General features: G+C 34.8%; 1 protein-coding gene across 19 annotated transcripts in view; it reads right to left on the reverse strand.

Annotated features, from left to right (window-relative positions):
• DOCK9 (dedicator of cytokinesis 9) overlaps nucleotides 1-15493 on the reverse strand; it is a 114514-nt gene that overhangs the window by 25758 nt on the left and 73263 nt on the right. For 13 of the 19 annotated variants that reach the window (XM_050332691.1, XM_050332689.1, XM_050332699.1 and 10 more), the window contains exons 28-37: nucleotides 13873-14019; nucleotides 13096-13179; nucleotides 12361-12472; nucleotides 9542-9720; nucleotides 8662-8778; nucleotides 7869-7989; nucleotides 6890-7023; nucleotides 3588-3702; nucleotides 3344-3410; nucleotides 890-937 (exon numbers count right to left, since the gene is read on the reverse strand). In XM_050332691.1, the coding sequence (XP_050188648.1) occupies nucleotides 890-937; nucleotides 3344-3410; nucleotides 3588-3702; nucleotides 6890-7023; nucleotides 7869-7989; nucleotides 8662-8778; nucleotides 9542-9720; nucleotides 12361-12472; nucleotides 13096-13179; nucleotides 13873-14019 (1124 nt within the window). Of the gene's footprint in view, nucleotides 1-889; nucleotides 938-3343; nucleotides 3411-3587; nucleotides 3703-6076; nucleotides 6251-6889; nucleotides 7024-7868; nucleotides 7990-8661; nucleotides 8779-9541; nucleotides 9721-12360; nucleotides 12473-13095; nucleotides 13180-13872; nucleotides 14020-15493 lie in introns of all 19 variants that reach the window. The other 6 variants (XM_050332679.1, XM_050332682.1, XM_050332681.1 and 3 more) reach the window with 1 other exon arrangement.

Consider the following 15493-nt stretch of genomic DNA (forward strand, 5'->3'; position numbering starts at 1 on the left):
AAAAAGACTGAAAATTACAGACTCCTCTAAATCCAGAGCGTGGAGTACATTTGAACACAAAGGATACAATCAAAACCTTAAGAAAGCTAGATTTATTTTTTATTCTTTTTTTAGGTTATGTGAACAGAGATGAGATTTTTCTTTTCTGAAAAATCTCCAAGGAGATAGTCAAGTTTGTAGGAAGAGATTCACATATCTAAATTAAAAACAAAAAAGCTAACATTATAGTCAGAATGCTTTACCACTTGAAGTCAGCAACAGTTTTCTCACTGATTTCAAGAAATCCAGTACTTGAACCCCACCACTATAGTTATAACAGTATTAACCAAATGCAAGGCCTAAACAAGTTGCTACATTTTAACTCTATTAAAAACTACTTTGTAATTAAAAAAAAAAAATAATGCAAAGATATTACAGTAATATAATACAAGTTTCTGACTCCCACAGATTTTCTTTGGATTTCAAATTGACAAACAGCAGCGTTGGAATTTTCACTACTCACCTTCAGTAAAACCACTGTATATATAAAATTTCTAAACCGTTTCGATGTATGTGGTTTTATGGCCAAGTGAATAGGCAAAACAAATAATAAAATTTCTTTCCCAAAGAGACTATTTCAAGGAAAAAATGCTGTAAAAGACAGCATTTAAGGTATAGATATTAAAGTAATTGATGATAAATACCACATTCATCATTCTTAAAAGATATCTTACTTTCAGACAGGATACAGATTTGTTAATATAGTAACCAGTTACTTACTTCAAACTGTTACATATCATTTCACAGTAACTTTTCAACTCATGTAATTTATTTGTAACAGAGATTCAAAGCATATTGTACTCACTATTCTTAGTGAACAAGAGAGAGAAATTTAAATTCCACACAGTACCTGGCTATGTATCTTTTTCCCATGTACTGGAACTGATGTAAGCATACTCTGCAGAGAACACAAAGGTCAGAGAAGTAACACTTGAAACAATCTCTTCTAGATTTTTGTATATTTGAATTATTAAACTATTATTTTGAACTTTAGACTCCCACGTCATAAAACCTCTTTATTTCTCCAACCCTTAAAATTCTCTTCCAGTCCCCAAGTCAAGAAATGGTAAACATGGTTCTTCTGAAATCAGTCACAGATGGTTGGTGTTTTTTGGCAAATTGGGATTGACAGCAAAAGGCACATAAGGCTGCCTCCACCTGTCTCAAAGCTCTCAATCAGAACTGCTAGCACGAGTCTAACAGTGACAAGGTGGAAGGGCTAAATGGTGAAAAAGCAAAGCACCTTGGAAAACCGTAAACATCAAGTGCTCCATCTTCTATAGATTTTTAATACTTATAGGGAAGAAAGGTTTAGTCTTGAGTCTCACAGACAAAATTTCATTATGCGAGATATGGCCCACGATTACAGTTATTCACAGCATGCCAGGGCAAGTAACATGAAGGAGAGAAGCAAAGAGATAACCAGACATTACATACATACCCATCTTTTGCAAAATGTGTGTAAGGGTTAAAAATAAGGGCAAAACATTTTGCTTCCTACCCTGGCCTAAACTCTCTTGGTTACAGATTGGTTTTTTCTGTTTTGTTGGGTTTTATTTAAGGTCTCTAGATTCTAGGATAACAACAGGGTTTCTGAAAGAACTATTTTTCTAAAAGGAATACAGTTTTACAATAAGAAGATGAAAAGGACAAATTCCCAAAAATAATTTTTCATTAAAAAAATATAATCTATGCTACTGGTAAGTACACAACACTAATGACCAGTACACAACACTAATGACCAGTAAACTAAAAGTCATACTTTCAAATCAAGAAAAGCGGTGTGAATGGAAGCTGCAATACTAATTTTATTTCATTCTTTTCACACTGTAAGCAATTATTCTGATAATACAGAACAGTTAATGCAACTTCCCTTGTTACTCGGGCAAGAATGTTCTAAAAGTTCTTCTTTAAAGTGTAAATCCAAACTGAAAGCCAGTTTTCAGGCTCTCTCTTCTATGTGCCAGATGTGAATGAGAGATAAGACTGAGTATCTTCAACTCAGCTCCATTTTATACTCAGACCTTTAGTAGCTCTGGCTGTCTCCAAACTGTAAAATCAGAATGCAGTCTGCCTCTCAAAACTTGTCATTCTATTAAAAAATTAACCTCAATTCCCCTTTTGATACCTTCTTGTCTTTTTTAGATTCTAAGTTTTTCAGTATGAGTTCCTTGCATGTTGAGTATCCACATACCATTCTTTTACTGGTGTAATGAGAAACTACTGTAATGACCAGTACTAATAAAAAGCATGATCAAAATGAATTTAATTTGCATTGGTAAAATACTCTAAGAATTGGGAGAGATATGAGCTTTGTTCCTGCTCTAGTTCAAGGACCTGTGATATCATTCACTTCACTACAAATTTTATTCTGTATTCCATGTACTACTACTATGATGGAAATCTTCTTTTATAATTAGTAATTTGAGATTACTGATTAGACCCCACCCTCTCCTGGCCAGCTCTTAAATAATAAAAATTAAATGTCAAAATACCGATTCTGTACAATTTATACCTCGGGCTTCAGAGAGTCTACCAAGTAGACTCATTAACTTGTTTAGTTCTGTCTCTGGCACAATCAATATCATGCCAGATGTATTCAAACAATGAGATAAAATTACCTACACTGTATTCCTGAGAGAGACCCTGATTAGCACATTCCATAAAACAATTAAAAACTAGTATTACATTGAACCTCTACTACAGAAACAAGGGAAAGCATTCCAGTGAAACAAGCAAGGCAAGCAGAAATGCTTCTGTGGCTGCACCACTTCAAACAAACACTGCCTCCTTCACTTTCTATTAATGTATCAGTCAGTTCTCATGAAAAAACACACCTAGTGTGCATAGGGATGGAGTGTAGCCATTGATAACAAATACTGGATTCATCCAATATCTCTTCCCTTACAGAATAGCAGAAGACACAAGAGGAATTCTAGGAGGATGGTTCTGAAGTCACGCAATTCAATTCATCTTGATACGCAACCATATAAATTCAGCAGTTAAGATTGCAAGATGCATTTTAATGCAGACAGGTAACAAGACAGTTGGTTCCTCTTCCATGAGCACAGCAGTATTCTGAGCACTACTTGTTGTTTAGGATCTTCCTGAGATCTCTTCTGTATAGTCTAATTCTAAAGATTATCATGGAACTGGACAGACATGCAATTCTGCACATCAAATTTAGGACTTCTGAACAGATCCAGATGGTATTACCTAAAGAAAAAAAACTAACAAAATACCCCCCCATATACACACACTTATAATCACACTCTTGTTTTTAGCAGTGTAACAAAAAACTTACTCTGTAATCGTGAAAAAATCCATGAGTTCAGATTTTGTAGCCTTGTTCCAATATGTAAACAACGCATCTAGGAAAATGAAAAATATTAAAAACAAGATAAAGGCAGCAAACACACAAAAAATTAAATACAAGAGTTAACGTAAGTTCTTAGTTCTCAGATAATGAGGATTCAGAGAATCTAGAAATGGCTTGCAGGGCACAGATAACAATTACTATTTAAAGTTTTCCTTGAAGAATTACCTACCGTCTGACATGCTTCTTAAAATATGAAGGAAACACATGAGCAGACTTTTGATCTCTGCTTGGTCAAGTTTGTCGTATCGAACAACAGAACTTCCTAAAGTGCTGCTCTGTTGGTTCTGAAAAGAAAACAGATGTATTTTGGCTGAAGAGTTCTTAAACTGATAACAAACTAAAATGATTTCAATTCTTTTATTAATTCCTGCAGCAGAAAAAGGATCTCAGAATGGAGACAAAAATGTTTCATGTAGATAGGTCACTAAAACACACATTACACTCATGAAGTATACCAAATTAAGCCTCTTTGCCTTTGTTTATTTTAATTCCTTCTTTGCATGACTTTTTCCCCCAGAAGGAGGAGTAAGACAAAACGTCACCTAACAGTGGTTATTCATCAAGTTAATTATACATAGTAGAAATCAAGCATGCCCCTGCTGCTTAGATTAAATACTTTAAAAATAAATGTAAATTTTTCTGTTAGGTGATATACATATATGCTCCTTTGCTTTGAAGACACTTTATCCTGAACTGTAAACAGGCCTGCCTCTACAAAATTCCTTCCATTTAAAGATGTAAGAACCTCAAGGAAAACATGCATGAATGGCAATAATATGCATTCTGGAAGATTAATTACTATTAAGTAACTTATTCATGCCATCCTTCCCTTCCTCCCTGAAAAAAAAAAACACACCAAAACCCAAACCAAACCAAACCCCTCTCCCTGCTTAATTTCTTTAATACAATTACTACACTTGTGGAAAGTTTATCAGCAATGCTCAACACTGTTGTCTGTCCAAAACCAAAAAATTCCATAACTGACCTTTAAAATGTGTACCATAAAAAAAAGGAAAAATAAAACTGTGAAAATAGATAAATTGAACTTTTGACAAAGACTTATCTGTAAAAGAATAATTTCCACTCAATTAAGTATTACGAAATCCTCACCATGAAACTTCTAAAAATATGCTCTATAAATGTTTGCTTAAAATATAAATTATGTTCTTTTAAGTGCCTAGTTCTCACATTCAATATGCCACTTATGCAAACTGAAAATGAACGAGACATTTAATAAGTTTTCTGTAAAGTCCACACTCTAGTATAATTGATCTGTGCAACTCTTTGGTTTCTACAGTTGGATCACTTTGGCCTCATAACCTTTTTCAGGATGCATACAAATGTTGGAAGAAATCCTTTGTATCAAAATTAGAAAAAATAAAAATACAAATATAGTCTCAAGGGAGAAAAGAACTTGGTTTCTACAACAGAGTGAGAAGTGCCAGTAACTCAAGGGTAGAACAACCCTTCTAGGAATACTCCTCACTGAAAGCAGGAGACATGATAATCCATGAAGGAACACTTCACAGTAATCACATCCATTGACTGCTGAGCCCTTTAACACATTCTGTTGCATTAAAGAAGTGCTGTCCTAAACCAATCTGTGTAAATCTGTCCTGTACTAGTCATTGAATGGATCCACAGTGAAACTGAATTTTAAACTATAAAGAATACTAGCCAGAAGTTACTGTAATTCAGGAGGAAATGGATACCTCTATAAACCTGATTATTACAGATTCTAAAGACCTCAAAAGCTGTTTATCTTTGAAATATCTCTGGTGAACAAGAAGGTGCTACTATACAGCTTTATGGATACTATAATGGAGCAGGCAATTAATGGGTGACAGAGTAGAAACAGAATTTGTGTTTCCTAGACTTTCAGAAATGGTCCAGAGCACTAAATAATATTTCCACTAAAACAGCTGAACATGGATAAAACTAGGACTACAGCCTCAGAAGCTTAATTTAAAATCATGCCAGTAACCTATAAAGTATGCACATATTAATATCGAAACTGATATACTTCCAGTCTATTCTGATTCCACAAGTATAGTGTTACAGGTTATTCTGAAAGAAAATTAGAACAAAAACATGGTTTTTCAGTAATGGTATCAAGCAATGAGCAAAAACTCGGAGATAACATGCACTGAACAACTGCTCTACTAGAAAGAAAGCTCAGAAAGCAACAGATAAAAAGCAAGGATCAAGTATTATTTGGGAAAAATATTAACAGCATGCAAAACATAAATTCTGTGTTACCTAAATTGGTAGACCAGAGTAGAATTTTCAAAGGATGCTGACTCCTTTGAAAACCCTTTTACTTGGTAAAAACACCACACGTTAGTAATTAACAGCATGACAACTAAGTAATAGATGACAGCATTGCCATTTAGCAACAGTGTATGCACAAGATACTTCTTTATTACCTTGGTCAAGGACCCCAACACTCAAATTCTGCAGATATTTAAACTGATTGGATTTTTATACTTAAACTAAATCACATGCATGAACTACTCCAGGTTTGACATTTAAACATATTTTACATAGTTAAATTGAATATATTGGGTTTGAGTTTCAACTGTTGCAAAGAAGCGGCAAAACTACTGACCACACACTTCACTCAAAAGCTTAACTATACCAAGCACAAAAACCAGATACTTCTTGTAACTGAAGAGAGAAAGTAGTATGCAAAATTTTCTCTGGCAAAGCTGGAATTGTCAGAAGTGAAAAATCCATAGTAACACGGTTTTTCTTTGCAGGGTGAAAATTTTCTTCTTCTTCTCCATTTGGGCGTATAGCATGAGCAGAGTGCCTTCTGAGAAGCTTCTCTCTCTGCCACACGAAGGCATGTCAGAGTCAAGGGGAAAAAGTTAACATGTTGTGACTTGCACAACAACCTCTAAGAAAATGAAATGTGATCAGCATCAACACAAACTCTAGAAAGACATAACTGAATACCTCATAGCTACTGCAGCCAGAGCTCCTAATTTGTAACAGCTTTAAAGTGAAATGATTTAGACAAGTCAAACTAATATAAAAGGAATCACCCAGAGAAAGCACAGCAACTAGTATTTCAGCATTTTAAAAATGCTAAGTGTATTGTGAACAGGATGGAGTGATGGTCTCCACAAAATCAAAGAACCTGTCCTAACTACAATTTGGTCCTCTCAAGTAAAATTCAATGTGCTTCATCTAGTACCTTTCTCTATCTAAGGAAACAACAACTGTTTGCTTATGTCTCTACATTGAAAATCTGTTTCTATTTTCTGCAAAACAGCTTAATAAATGCAATGCAAAAGGAGTTCACAAGATAATTATTTTGCAATAGACAACCTTACATAAAATACTGCCCTAAAGTTATTCTAGAAAAAACATTCACAATGGAGATCAGAGAATTTAACTGTTACGAGAATTAGGACGAAATTTTAGGAATACGCCTTTGGGGTTTCATTTTGGTTTGTTTTTTTTTACCTTGTCAAGAGAATTGCTCTTGTCACTTTGTCTTTCTGGGAGACTGTTTCCCGAATCTGTACTTATAAGAGATCCTCTTGAGTCAGCGTTCCTCACACTATTAATATTTGGAGTAGATGTGGTGTATGGAGAAGCTAAAAAAACAAACAAAACACACCCCCAAACAATATCAAAAACTCAAGTAATACATACACTGACAAAAGTCCACTACACTACTGACTCCACAGTGTAGTCAGATTTTTCAAATCACCATATTGTATATATTTTTTAAGAAAACAAATAATGAACTCCATTTAGTTACTTTTAATGAAGACAAACTTATTTGAGAGTTTCAGCAAATTATATATGCAAACACACACACACAGACTTATGTACTGCATAAACACATGCGTAAAAACCATACATAGCAATATATACATGCTTCCATGAAGCCTATTTTAAAAACTCCCTTTTCCCATTTTTCAACTCTTTTTTTGTTTAATTGACCAGTAAGTGTCATAGTTAATTACAGCAGACAACAGCAAATAGAAAAACCCATTAAGAAGACAGACAAGAGGATGCCCAGACACATAAACACAGTCACCGCTTAGAGGTGATCTCTAACACCACGTATCAAAATTGCAGACTATGGCATTCTTGCCGTTAAATGACTAAGGCTGGTCTTGTCTCCTATTTCTCTGCAGCAAGACAAGAACTATCACCTCTGAGAGGGGAAAAAAGGAGCCCTGCTCCAAGAATTAGCTTTCGTTTCATGTGGAAAAGCAAATCCCCAAAGATCCCAAAGGACAGATGTCATGGACAGACTGAAATCTGACCCACGCTAAATGGTTGACTCCGTTAGGTTCTGCTAATGAAAGTTGCAGTAACATTCAAATACACATGCAGAAAGCAACCAAAGTTGGGCAGAATATTTATTTCTGATAATTAATGAAAAAGGAAACCAGTTCCTTTTTAATTATTATATCTTTTAACTGCTTACCGATGCCAGAGATAACACCAAACAGATCTTTAGGAAGATTGTTATCCAATGTGTTTCCTGATTTTTGTGGTGTTACTAACTGACTTGCAGTTGGCAAAATTTGTGCATCATCCTTTGCGCTCTGTTTGGAAGAGAGAGAAAAATGTAATTATATTCCTACACTTCTAGAGAAGTATTTGTTATATATTTCTTCCTTAAATTTTAATTTCTATTAAATATGCTCAAAAGAACAGAATAAGACATTCAAGTATTTGCACAAACTTGGGATAGCCTAAAACTTATGATACCTCAGGAAACATGGAAGAAATGAGTATTTCATTGAATTTTAAACACTCTAAAACAGATATTTCAAAAAGACTCAAATTAATTTTATTTCAAACACCCAAATATTTCTCACGTTGGAAGAGTTTCGGAATTTTTTTCTTAATACCAAGTGGAACATAGCAAGATATGAACAAAATAAAATACATGAATAATTAAATCTTAGATTCAGTAATTGTATGCAACCATAATACACCCTTCACAAACTCCATTTTAATTAACTTTCCTGTAGCCCTCTTACACTACAAGTCTTCCAAAAGTGCACTCTTTAAGGTTAAATTATTCTCTAATTTCTAGAAAATTAACCATTTTTGGTGGCCTGTTTGTTTCAGTGTTGGAAAGAACTGAAAAACTGCAGAATTCTGAAGCTTATGAAACTCTTTGTTTGCCAGGAGCACGCAGTGTTTCATACACGTTACCATTAAAATATGATAACAATAATTCTGAATACCAAATAGAAATGGTCACTCACATTGCTGGAAGGGTTAACAGGAAATGGAGACACATCCTTAACATTGATTCGCTGAACATTTTCTATAAGCAGTCCAAAGAGCGGCAAATACATAGTGGCTATTCTTGCTTGATGACCCTAAATAGAGTTCAGCAGTTCATTAAAAAAATTACAGTTTTAAATTTCGATCACCAATTAGTTTTAATCTATTCAGTCCTACATTACAAAAAAAGAGCATTTAATAAATATTTGCCAAGCCAGAGCCCACATTCATAAGTTTACAAATGACAAAAGCAGTGATCATCGCTGTATTTCATTCTAATTTACACAAGGTCAATAAATTTTATTTATTTATTGCTTCAAAATAACACAGAAAAACTCCAAAATTAATGTAATTTCAGCTAAGACTAACCAAGTAAATTAATATTATGTTAGGTTGATAAATTAATTATACCTTTCAGTATCATTTTATAGCTTCTCCACAGCATAGCTGATGTTAAAAAAAGTCAGAAAAATAAAAATCACTGAAAATTTACCATGACTTGTAGCTTTCTTATGCTCATTTTATGAATACTTGATGATGATGAAAGGACAGGTGCCAAATATTAAGAGCTAATGTTTAATGAAAAGAAGAGCTTAACACACCCTTGTAAAAATCTGATTACTTTAAGAACAGCAGTTAGATTATATGTACTAAAATGCAAACCCACATCCACTAAATGGTGCTTTGTCATTTCGTTTGGTAAAAAGATGGAATTTGCAGATTAGTAAAATTTTCATCATAGTGTGAGCAGAAATAGTTTTGCTGCAAATTAACAGGGGTTTCTTTTGTGAGTGAAAGAACTTTCTGTATGTGTGCACACTTCATTATTTTGTACCACCAGCATAGCAATACACTTACCCTGGAAGCATATCTATCATCAAAAGAATGTTTTATCATCAAATTCTTGAGCACACTGATAGCAATCTGCCGAACATCTCTGAACTCCTGTAAGGCATTGCCCACCTCCCTTAGAAGCAGTCCAATTAAGAAGTGGTTTTTACAGAATTCATCAGTTAATGAATAATCCAGGTGAAGGTCTGGAAGTAAAGTACAAGCTCCATGTAAGGGATGATCTTATTTAAATCAATTTATCAATTAACTTAAGGCTAAAGTAAAACCCAGCACATCAGACACAGCAAAGTCAAACTGCTCCCTCTTGGAAGTACTTTTTGCATAATAAAAGAATCCAGTTCTTTATGTACTGTATGTATTAGAATATACATATATGTTCACCATTTCAGCTGAGGAGGTGTCCAAGATTTTCTCATATTCACTGTCATTGTTCAGTACAGTCATCAAAAAGCAGATGCTAATCTCAAAGCACTTTCATTTTTCAAAGACCTCTCCCAGTAAGGGAATCCATTAAGTCAGAAAGAAACATAACTCAGACAGCACAGGCCTTCTTGTAACTTCTACAGGTCTTCTTGTAACTCACTTAAGAGACAACCATATCACCTGAAATATCTTCTGCTTGACACAGGAAGCAGAGCCAGAAAAGCTTCTGATAAAGGTTTTCTTTACAAGCTGAACTCCTAGTTCCTACTCAAGGAGCAGCATTTTACACTGTTCCTTATTGTGTAATCAGAAACACTATCTTCTCTAGTTTTGTTATTTTCTTAGGAGCCATAAGCCAACTCATAGTCTCTTTTCTAGGAAAATATTTATGTGGTATTATTATCCAAGACACTCCCAAAGGTTGAAAAAGCCAAAGACAGAGAAAAGTTCTAAGCAGCTGTCCTGCTCATAGTGCCAAATCTTGCTGTATCTTGTTCTACCATGATGAAAGTGTTAATTAGTTACACTTAATCTTACTAACATAGCAGAGTCTACTGAATAAATATTTAATAAAAAAATAACCTAGTGTACCAAAAATATGTTAGGCAGGTTTACTTATTACTTGTAAAAGCACCTTCCTCGCCTCTGTTTAGTGATTTCTGCTATAGTTCAGTGCCTGGAAGAAATTAATGTCTTCAGAGCCACAAATGCAATAGCTAACATATGACCTGGTTTGGATGCATCAAGGATGCATCAAGAAAGCCAAAGCTCAGCTACAGCTGAAACTGGTAATGGACATCAAGAGCAACAAAAAGAGCTTTTACCACTACATTAGCATTAAACACTGAATAAGGAAAACGTGTCAGACTGTGATTTAGAGAGTATTCCATACCTTTGTTATGCTATCCTTCACTGCCACGGTTCCCAGGCCTTAACAGTCTAGAGACTGGCTTCAAGGAAGACCATTATCATCAGTGAATGAGGATCAGGTCAGGGATCTCCTGAGACCTCCAGTCACACAAATCCATATGATCAGATGAGATACTTCAGAGAGTTAGTTAAGTGATATAATTGGAAGATCACTCATTATCACCTTTGTTAAGCTATGGTGATCTGGGGTCTCCCATAATTATGATCTTGTGATGACTGAAGGTAGGCATTACACACACCTTCAGGAACAGGGCCTGAACAGGAACTACAGGCCTCTCTTTGATCCTTGGAAATGCCCTGGAGGAAGTCTTCTTGCAAATCACTTTGCATAAAGTGAAGGAGAAGAGTGCGACTGGGAATGGCCAAAGTAAATTTACTCCGGGTAAATCGTGTTTTAAGACCAGTAAACCCGTCTGCTTCAAGGGGAGAATAGCAGATGTCCACATGGTCGTTGTATCTAAACTGGGTCATTATAGTGAACAGACACCTAAATTGTGAAAAGGTGGAAAATAACTATGTGGATCATTGGATTCAAAGGTTGGTGGCCCATATGCTCCAAGGGCAGAGATGCATTTCAGAAGAATCTAGATTCTACAGAAATGGCAATTAAATTCAACAAGGACAAATGCAAAATTCTGCACCTGGGATGCACAGACTTCCAGCAATGGTACCAGCTGTGGAATAACTAGCTTGGGAGCAGCTCTGCTGAAAAGTATCTAGGGGTCCAGGTGGACAGTAGCTTCAACAGGATTTAGCATGGCATCCTGGTAACAACAAAGGTTCACAGCATACTGGGCTGTATCAACAGGGCCATAGCCAGTGTATCAAGGGAAGTGTTTGTTCCTCTTCACTTGGCATTGGTTAGACGTATCTGTAATACTGTGTGTAGCATTTAGGTCTCCTAGTACAAGAAGGTTCTTAACTTGAGTGAGTTCAGTGAAGGACCACCAAGGTACTTTAAAAGCTGGAGCACATATACTGTCGGGAGAAATCGAGGGAACTGAGCTTGTTCCATCTAGAGAAGGGAATGCCTAACATGACTGGAGTAGGAGGTTGGGCTACAGACCTACCGAAGTCCCTTTTAACCTGAATGTTATATAAAAAAAGTAAAAAGTACACCAAGTGTCACACTACACACCTACCTACAGGAATGTTGCCGGCTTCCACAACTAATGAATTAAAAGCTAACTCATGAAAAACAAAAAAGCAAACATAGTACACATAGCAGGAAAGGCAGGAGGAGTCAAGGATGTAGTTTACCGTGTCTTCAAAGACTAGATACCTCAGAGAGATTACTCTGCTACCTAAACACTTACTGTAACTTTAAATGAAAGGGTTACAACTTTAGACTTCTATTTAACAATTTCAAGCTTTCCAATGTCTCATAAATCTCAAGTTACGCAGTGTCCACATCTAATAATAAAAAGTTGACATTTAAGAAAAATACTATACACTACTTTGGAAGAATTTACCTTGGTATCTCTGAACTCTGCCTTTTCCAAATGGCATTGGTAGATTCAAAGGTATGTAGTGCTCATGATTACAGACTACACGAAGAAATTCAAATTTGAATTCAAAAAGAGTCTGCAAGAATAATTTTAAAGAATAAATTAAACAACTGATGGAATGATTTGAATAACACATTAAAAACAATTTTCTAACATGAAAAGGCAATTTATCTCAGTCTTGCACTAAGATGGATATAGACTTGTCAAACTTCCACATGTCAGCATAAAATAAACTCATCATAATTCATACATAAAAACTGGATATAATTCCATTTACTGTTCCCACTGTCCAAAGTTTACTAGTAGATTATGTTTTAACGTAAGAAAAGTTTGGACCCATAGCAGAAAATTCTTTGGGCATCCACATGCTTTCACTGTTCCAGTAAATGTAGCAGTGAAAGCACTTATGAAATATCAACTCTTCCAACTCCAGACTTCTCACACTCATGCTTAAAATTTCTGCTTACTGTTGCACCCCCAGGCCCCATCACTTCTGCAATACACATGCTCTAGGGTGGTAAATGCACTTGAAAATGGGAAACAAAATATGAAAAAGTGGTTTGATGAATAAAAAATGCTCTAGGCACAGATAAGTGGGCTTCTAATGTAAATGGGAAAAAATCTGAAGACTTAATGCAGGACTCTATCTATCCAGAAGAGACAACTCTTAAAAATAGTTTGTGTAAAAACAATGAGTACCTTTGGATCTCCTGGAGCAAAGCAGCTGATGTAGTTATTGATTTGCTTGAAAACAAAGCCTCTATCCATAAAAGTGAAACACCTCTGAGGAAAACAAGTAAAATGAAGACAGAATCGATTTAGTACTGTCTCAGTATTCAGTAATTATATTTCTCTATTTAATAGGTTCATTTTCCAAACACATTATTGATATTTCAATTTGAATACAAAAGCCAATAGAACAAGCAAACTATTTGTACATATATGAATATCAGATTTTCCCTTAGAGTGCAGAACTTAAACAAATCACAAATGAAAAGCAGTTTGAAAAGAAGTCTATCTTGATAGAAATGAAAATTATATGCTACTAGCAGTTTTATCGACCATTTTATTTCCCATCCGTTTTTTCTTCCTTCTAGATCTCAGTGGCTGAAAAATGAAAGACACTGGAAGTCTGTGTACATAACATTCATGCAAACAAAGCACTACTCAAAACTTTCATAGGATTAGAAGGTAAACCAGACAATATTTTTGAAGAGAAAGGAAGAAAAATAAAAATACATTTTTAATAAAATATAAATTCCTTTTTAAAATATCAAGTTTCAGGATAGATGTCTTCTTGATTACAGAAGTTGCAAATTATACTTCAACGTATTTTAAGTTGGACATAAAATTATATTTTAAAGGCATTATGCATATTCAGCTTTACATGAGTTGGCTTTAAGATTCTTTAAAATCCATGAAGAAGCAGTATTATTGAAAGAATAATGACAGAGTCCGTGTCTCTTGTATACCTACCTTTATAAAGGCAGCAAGGCTATGGTTTGCATTTTTTGAAGCCTCTGGATTGTCTCTGTACTTCTGAGTGATGTGTGGCATTAGCATATTAACAACTGTTTCAACTGCATGATGAAAGGAAGCAGAAAATCTCTGGTTTCGCAACAGCTGGAAACAAATTCAGATACAATATTTGATATCGTTTGTGAACTAAAATACATCAGAAAATTTACTTTTGCTAAGATACAGATAACCTGACAAGGAGAGAGAAAACAAAACGTTCAAATACTCCAGTTTGTGATTTAACAAACCATTTTCTTTATATTCAATAATTTCCTGAACTTTCTAGACCAACGCAGAAAAAAGAGCACTTGTTTAAAATAAATTATGACAACATGCACTAACATCTGTTATTGAACTTCAAGCAAGGCAGTCTTCGATGACAAAAACACATGTATCTATACCACAACAAACTTGAAAACAGAGGCAATCCTTTAATTTTAGCCATCTTCTTTTCCAAAGCAGACACCAGCTGGTTCACATATAGTAACTGCATTATCAGACTGCCTTTTCTGGCTTGAAAAAAACCACCAGTTTTTGCTGTTCTGCAACTATCTTATTAATAATACCTTTGCCAATTTTCATTGAGGAAATTGTCACCTATGCTTCTCTCTTTCTCTGCAACTTCAAAACCTCAGGCTTCAGAATCTTACTCTCTGTGTTTTGAACTTTCCACAATCAGAACTGTTTTCCTTTACTTTTAGGTAGTTTGCCTATTCAGCTTAAAAGATTTCCTCTTTGTTCACAGTTTCCTTCTTTCCACTCACTATCTTCATCAGTGATTTTGTACACTCTGACCAGTATTGGTCAGTAAGTGGATTTTTTTAGCTTTTTGGCACTGCAGAGTATCTATACCTTACAACCTTTACTAAAGATTTTGTCTTTTGTCTGAGGGACTTAATGGATAGGTGGTGTGAGGCTGACAACACTGACAAAACTGTTGCAACTGTACAATTAGTTGTCTTTTTTTTTAAACTGAAATCAAACCAACATCCACAATGTTTAAGTATTTTATTATTTACATAGTTTTAACTAGATTAAGTGCAACATTCCTAGACAGAACAAGGCATTGCCAAGGCCCTGCATAAATCAGTGATTACACAATTTACTCCCTCAGTGTTTGAATTGTCCTCCAAAGTTCCAGCTCTAGTTCAAAAAAAAAAATAGATATTAAGGTTGAAAAAGATCCCTTCATAAATATGAACAGTACTCATTCATAAAATTACCAAATAAAAATTAAAAATTCTTTTTCACATTACAGAGAAGATGAAAATGAGGTTATCTGAACTGGGACTCAAACTCTACTGATCACACTACAGAGTATTAAGATTACTACAATAAAACTTTTCCACTGATCATTGCCCGATTGTTTTTTCCCCAGTGTACTTCACACTTCCAGCTATGTTCTAAATACACAGCAAAAATAGTGATAACGATTTCACAACAACCTGATATGTTACTCAGCTGGGACTATTTTGTATACTTGAAACTTTCAAGACTTGTTTCAATAGAGAAGTAAGCAAACTGAAAAGTTGTCATCCATGCAGAAAAACACTGCTTATAGGCTAAGTTTGTAAAAAAA

Source organism: Myiozetetes cayanensis, unplaced genomic scaffold, assembly GCF_022539395.1.
Source record: "Myiozetetes cayanensis isolate MyiCay16 unplaced genomic scaffold, myiCay2020 scf5-8, whole genome shotgun sequence".
NCBI lineage: Eukaryota > Metazoa > Chordata > Aves > Passeriformes > Tyrannidae > Myiozetetes > Myiozetetes cayanensis.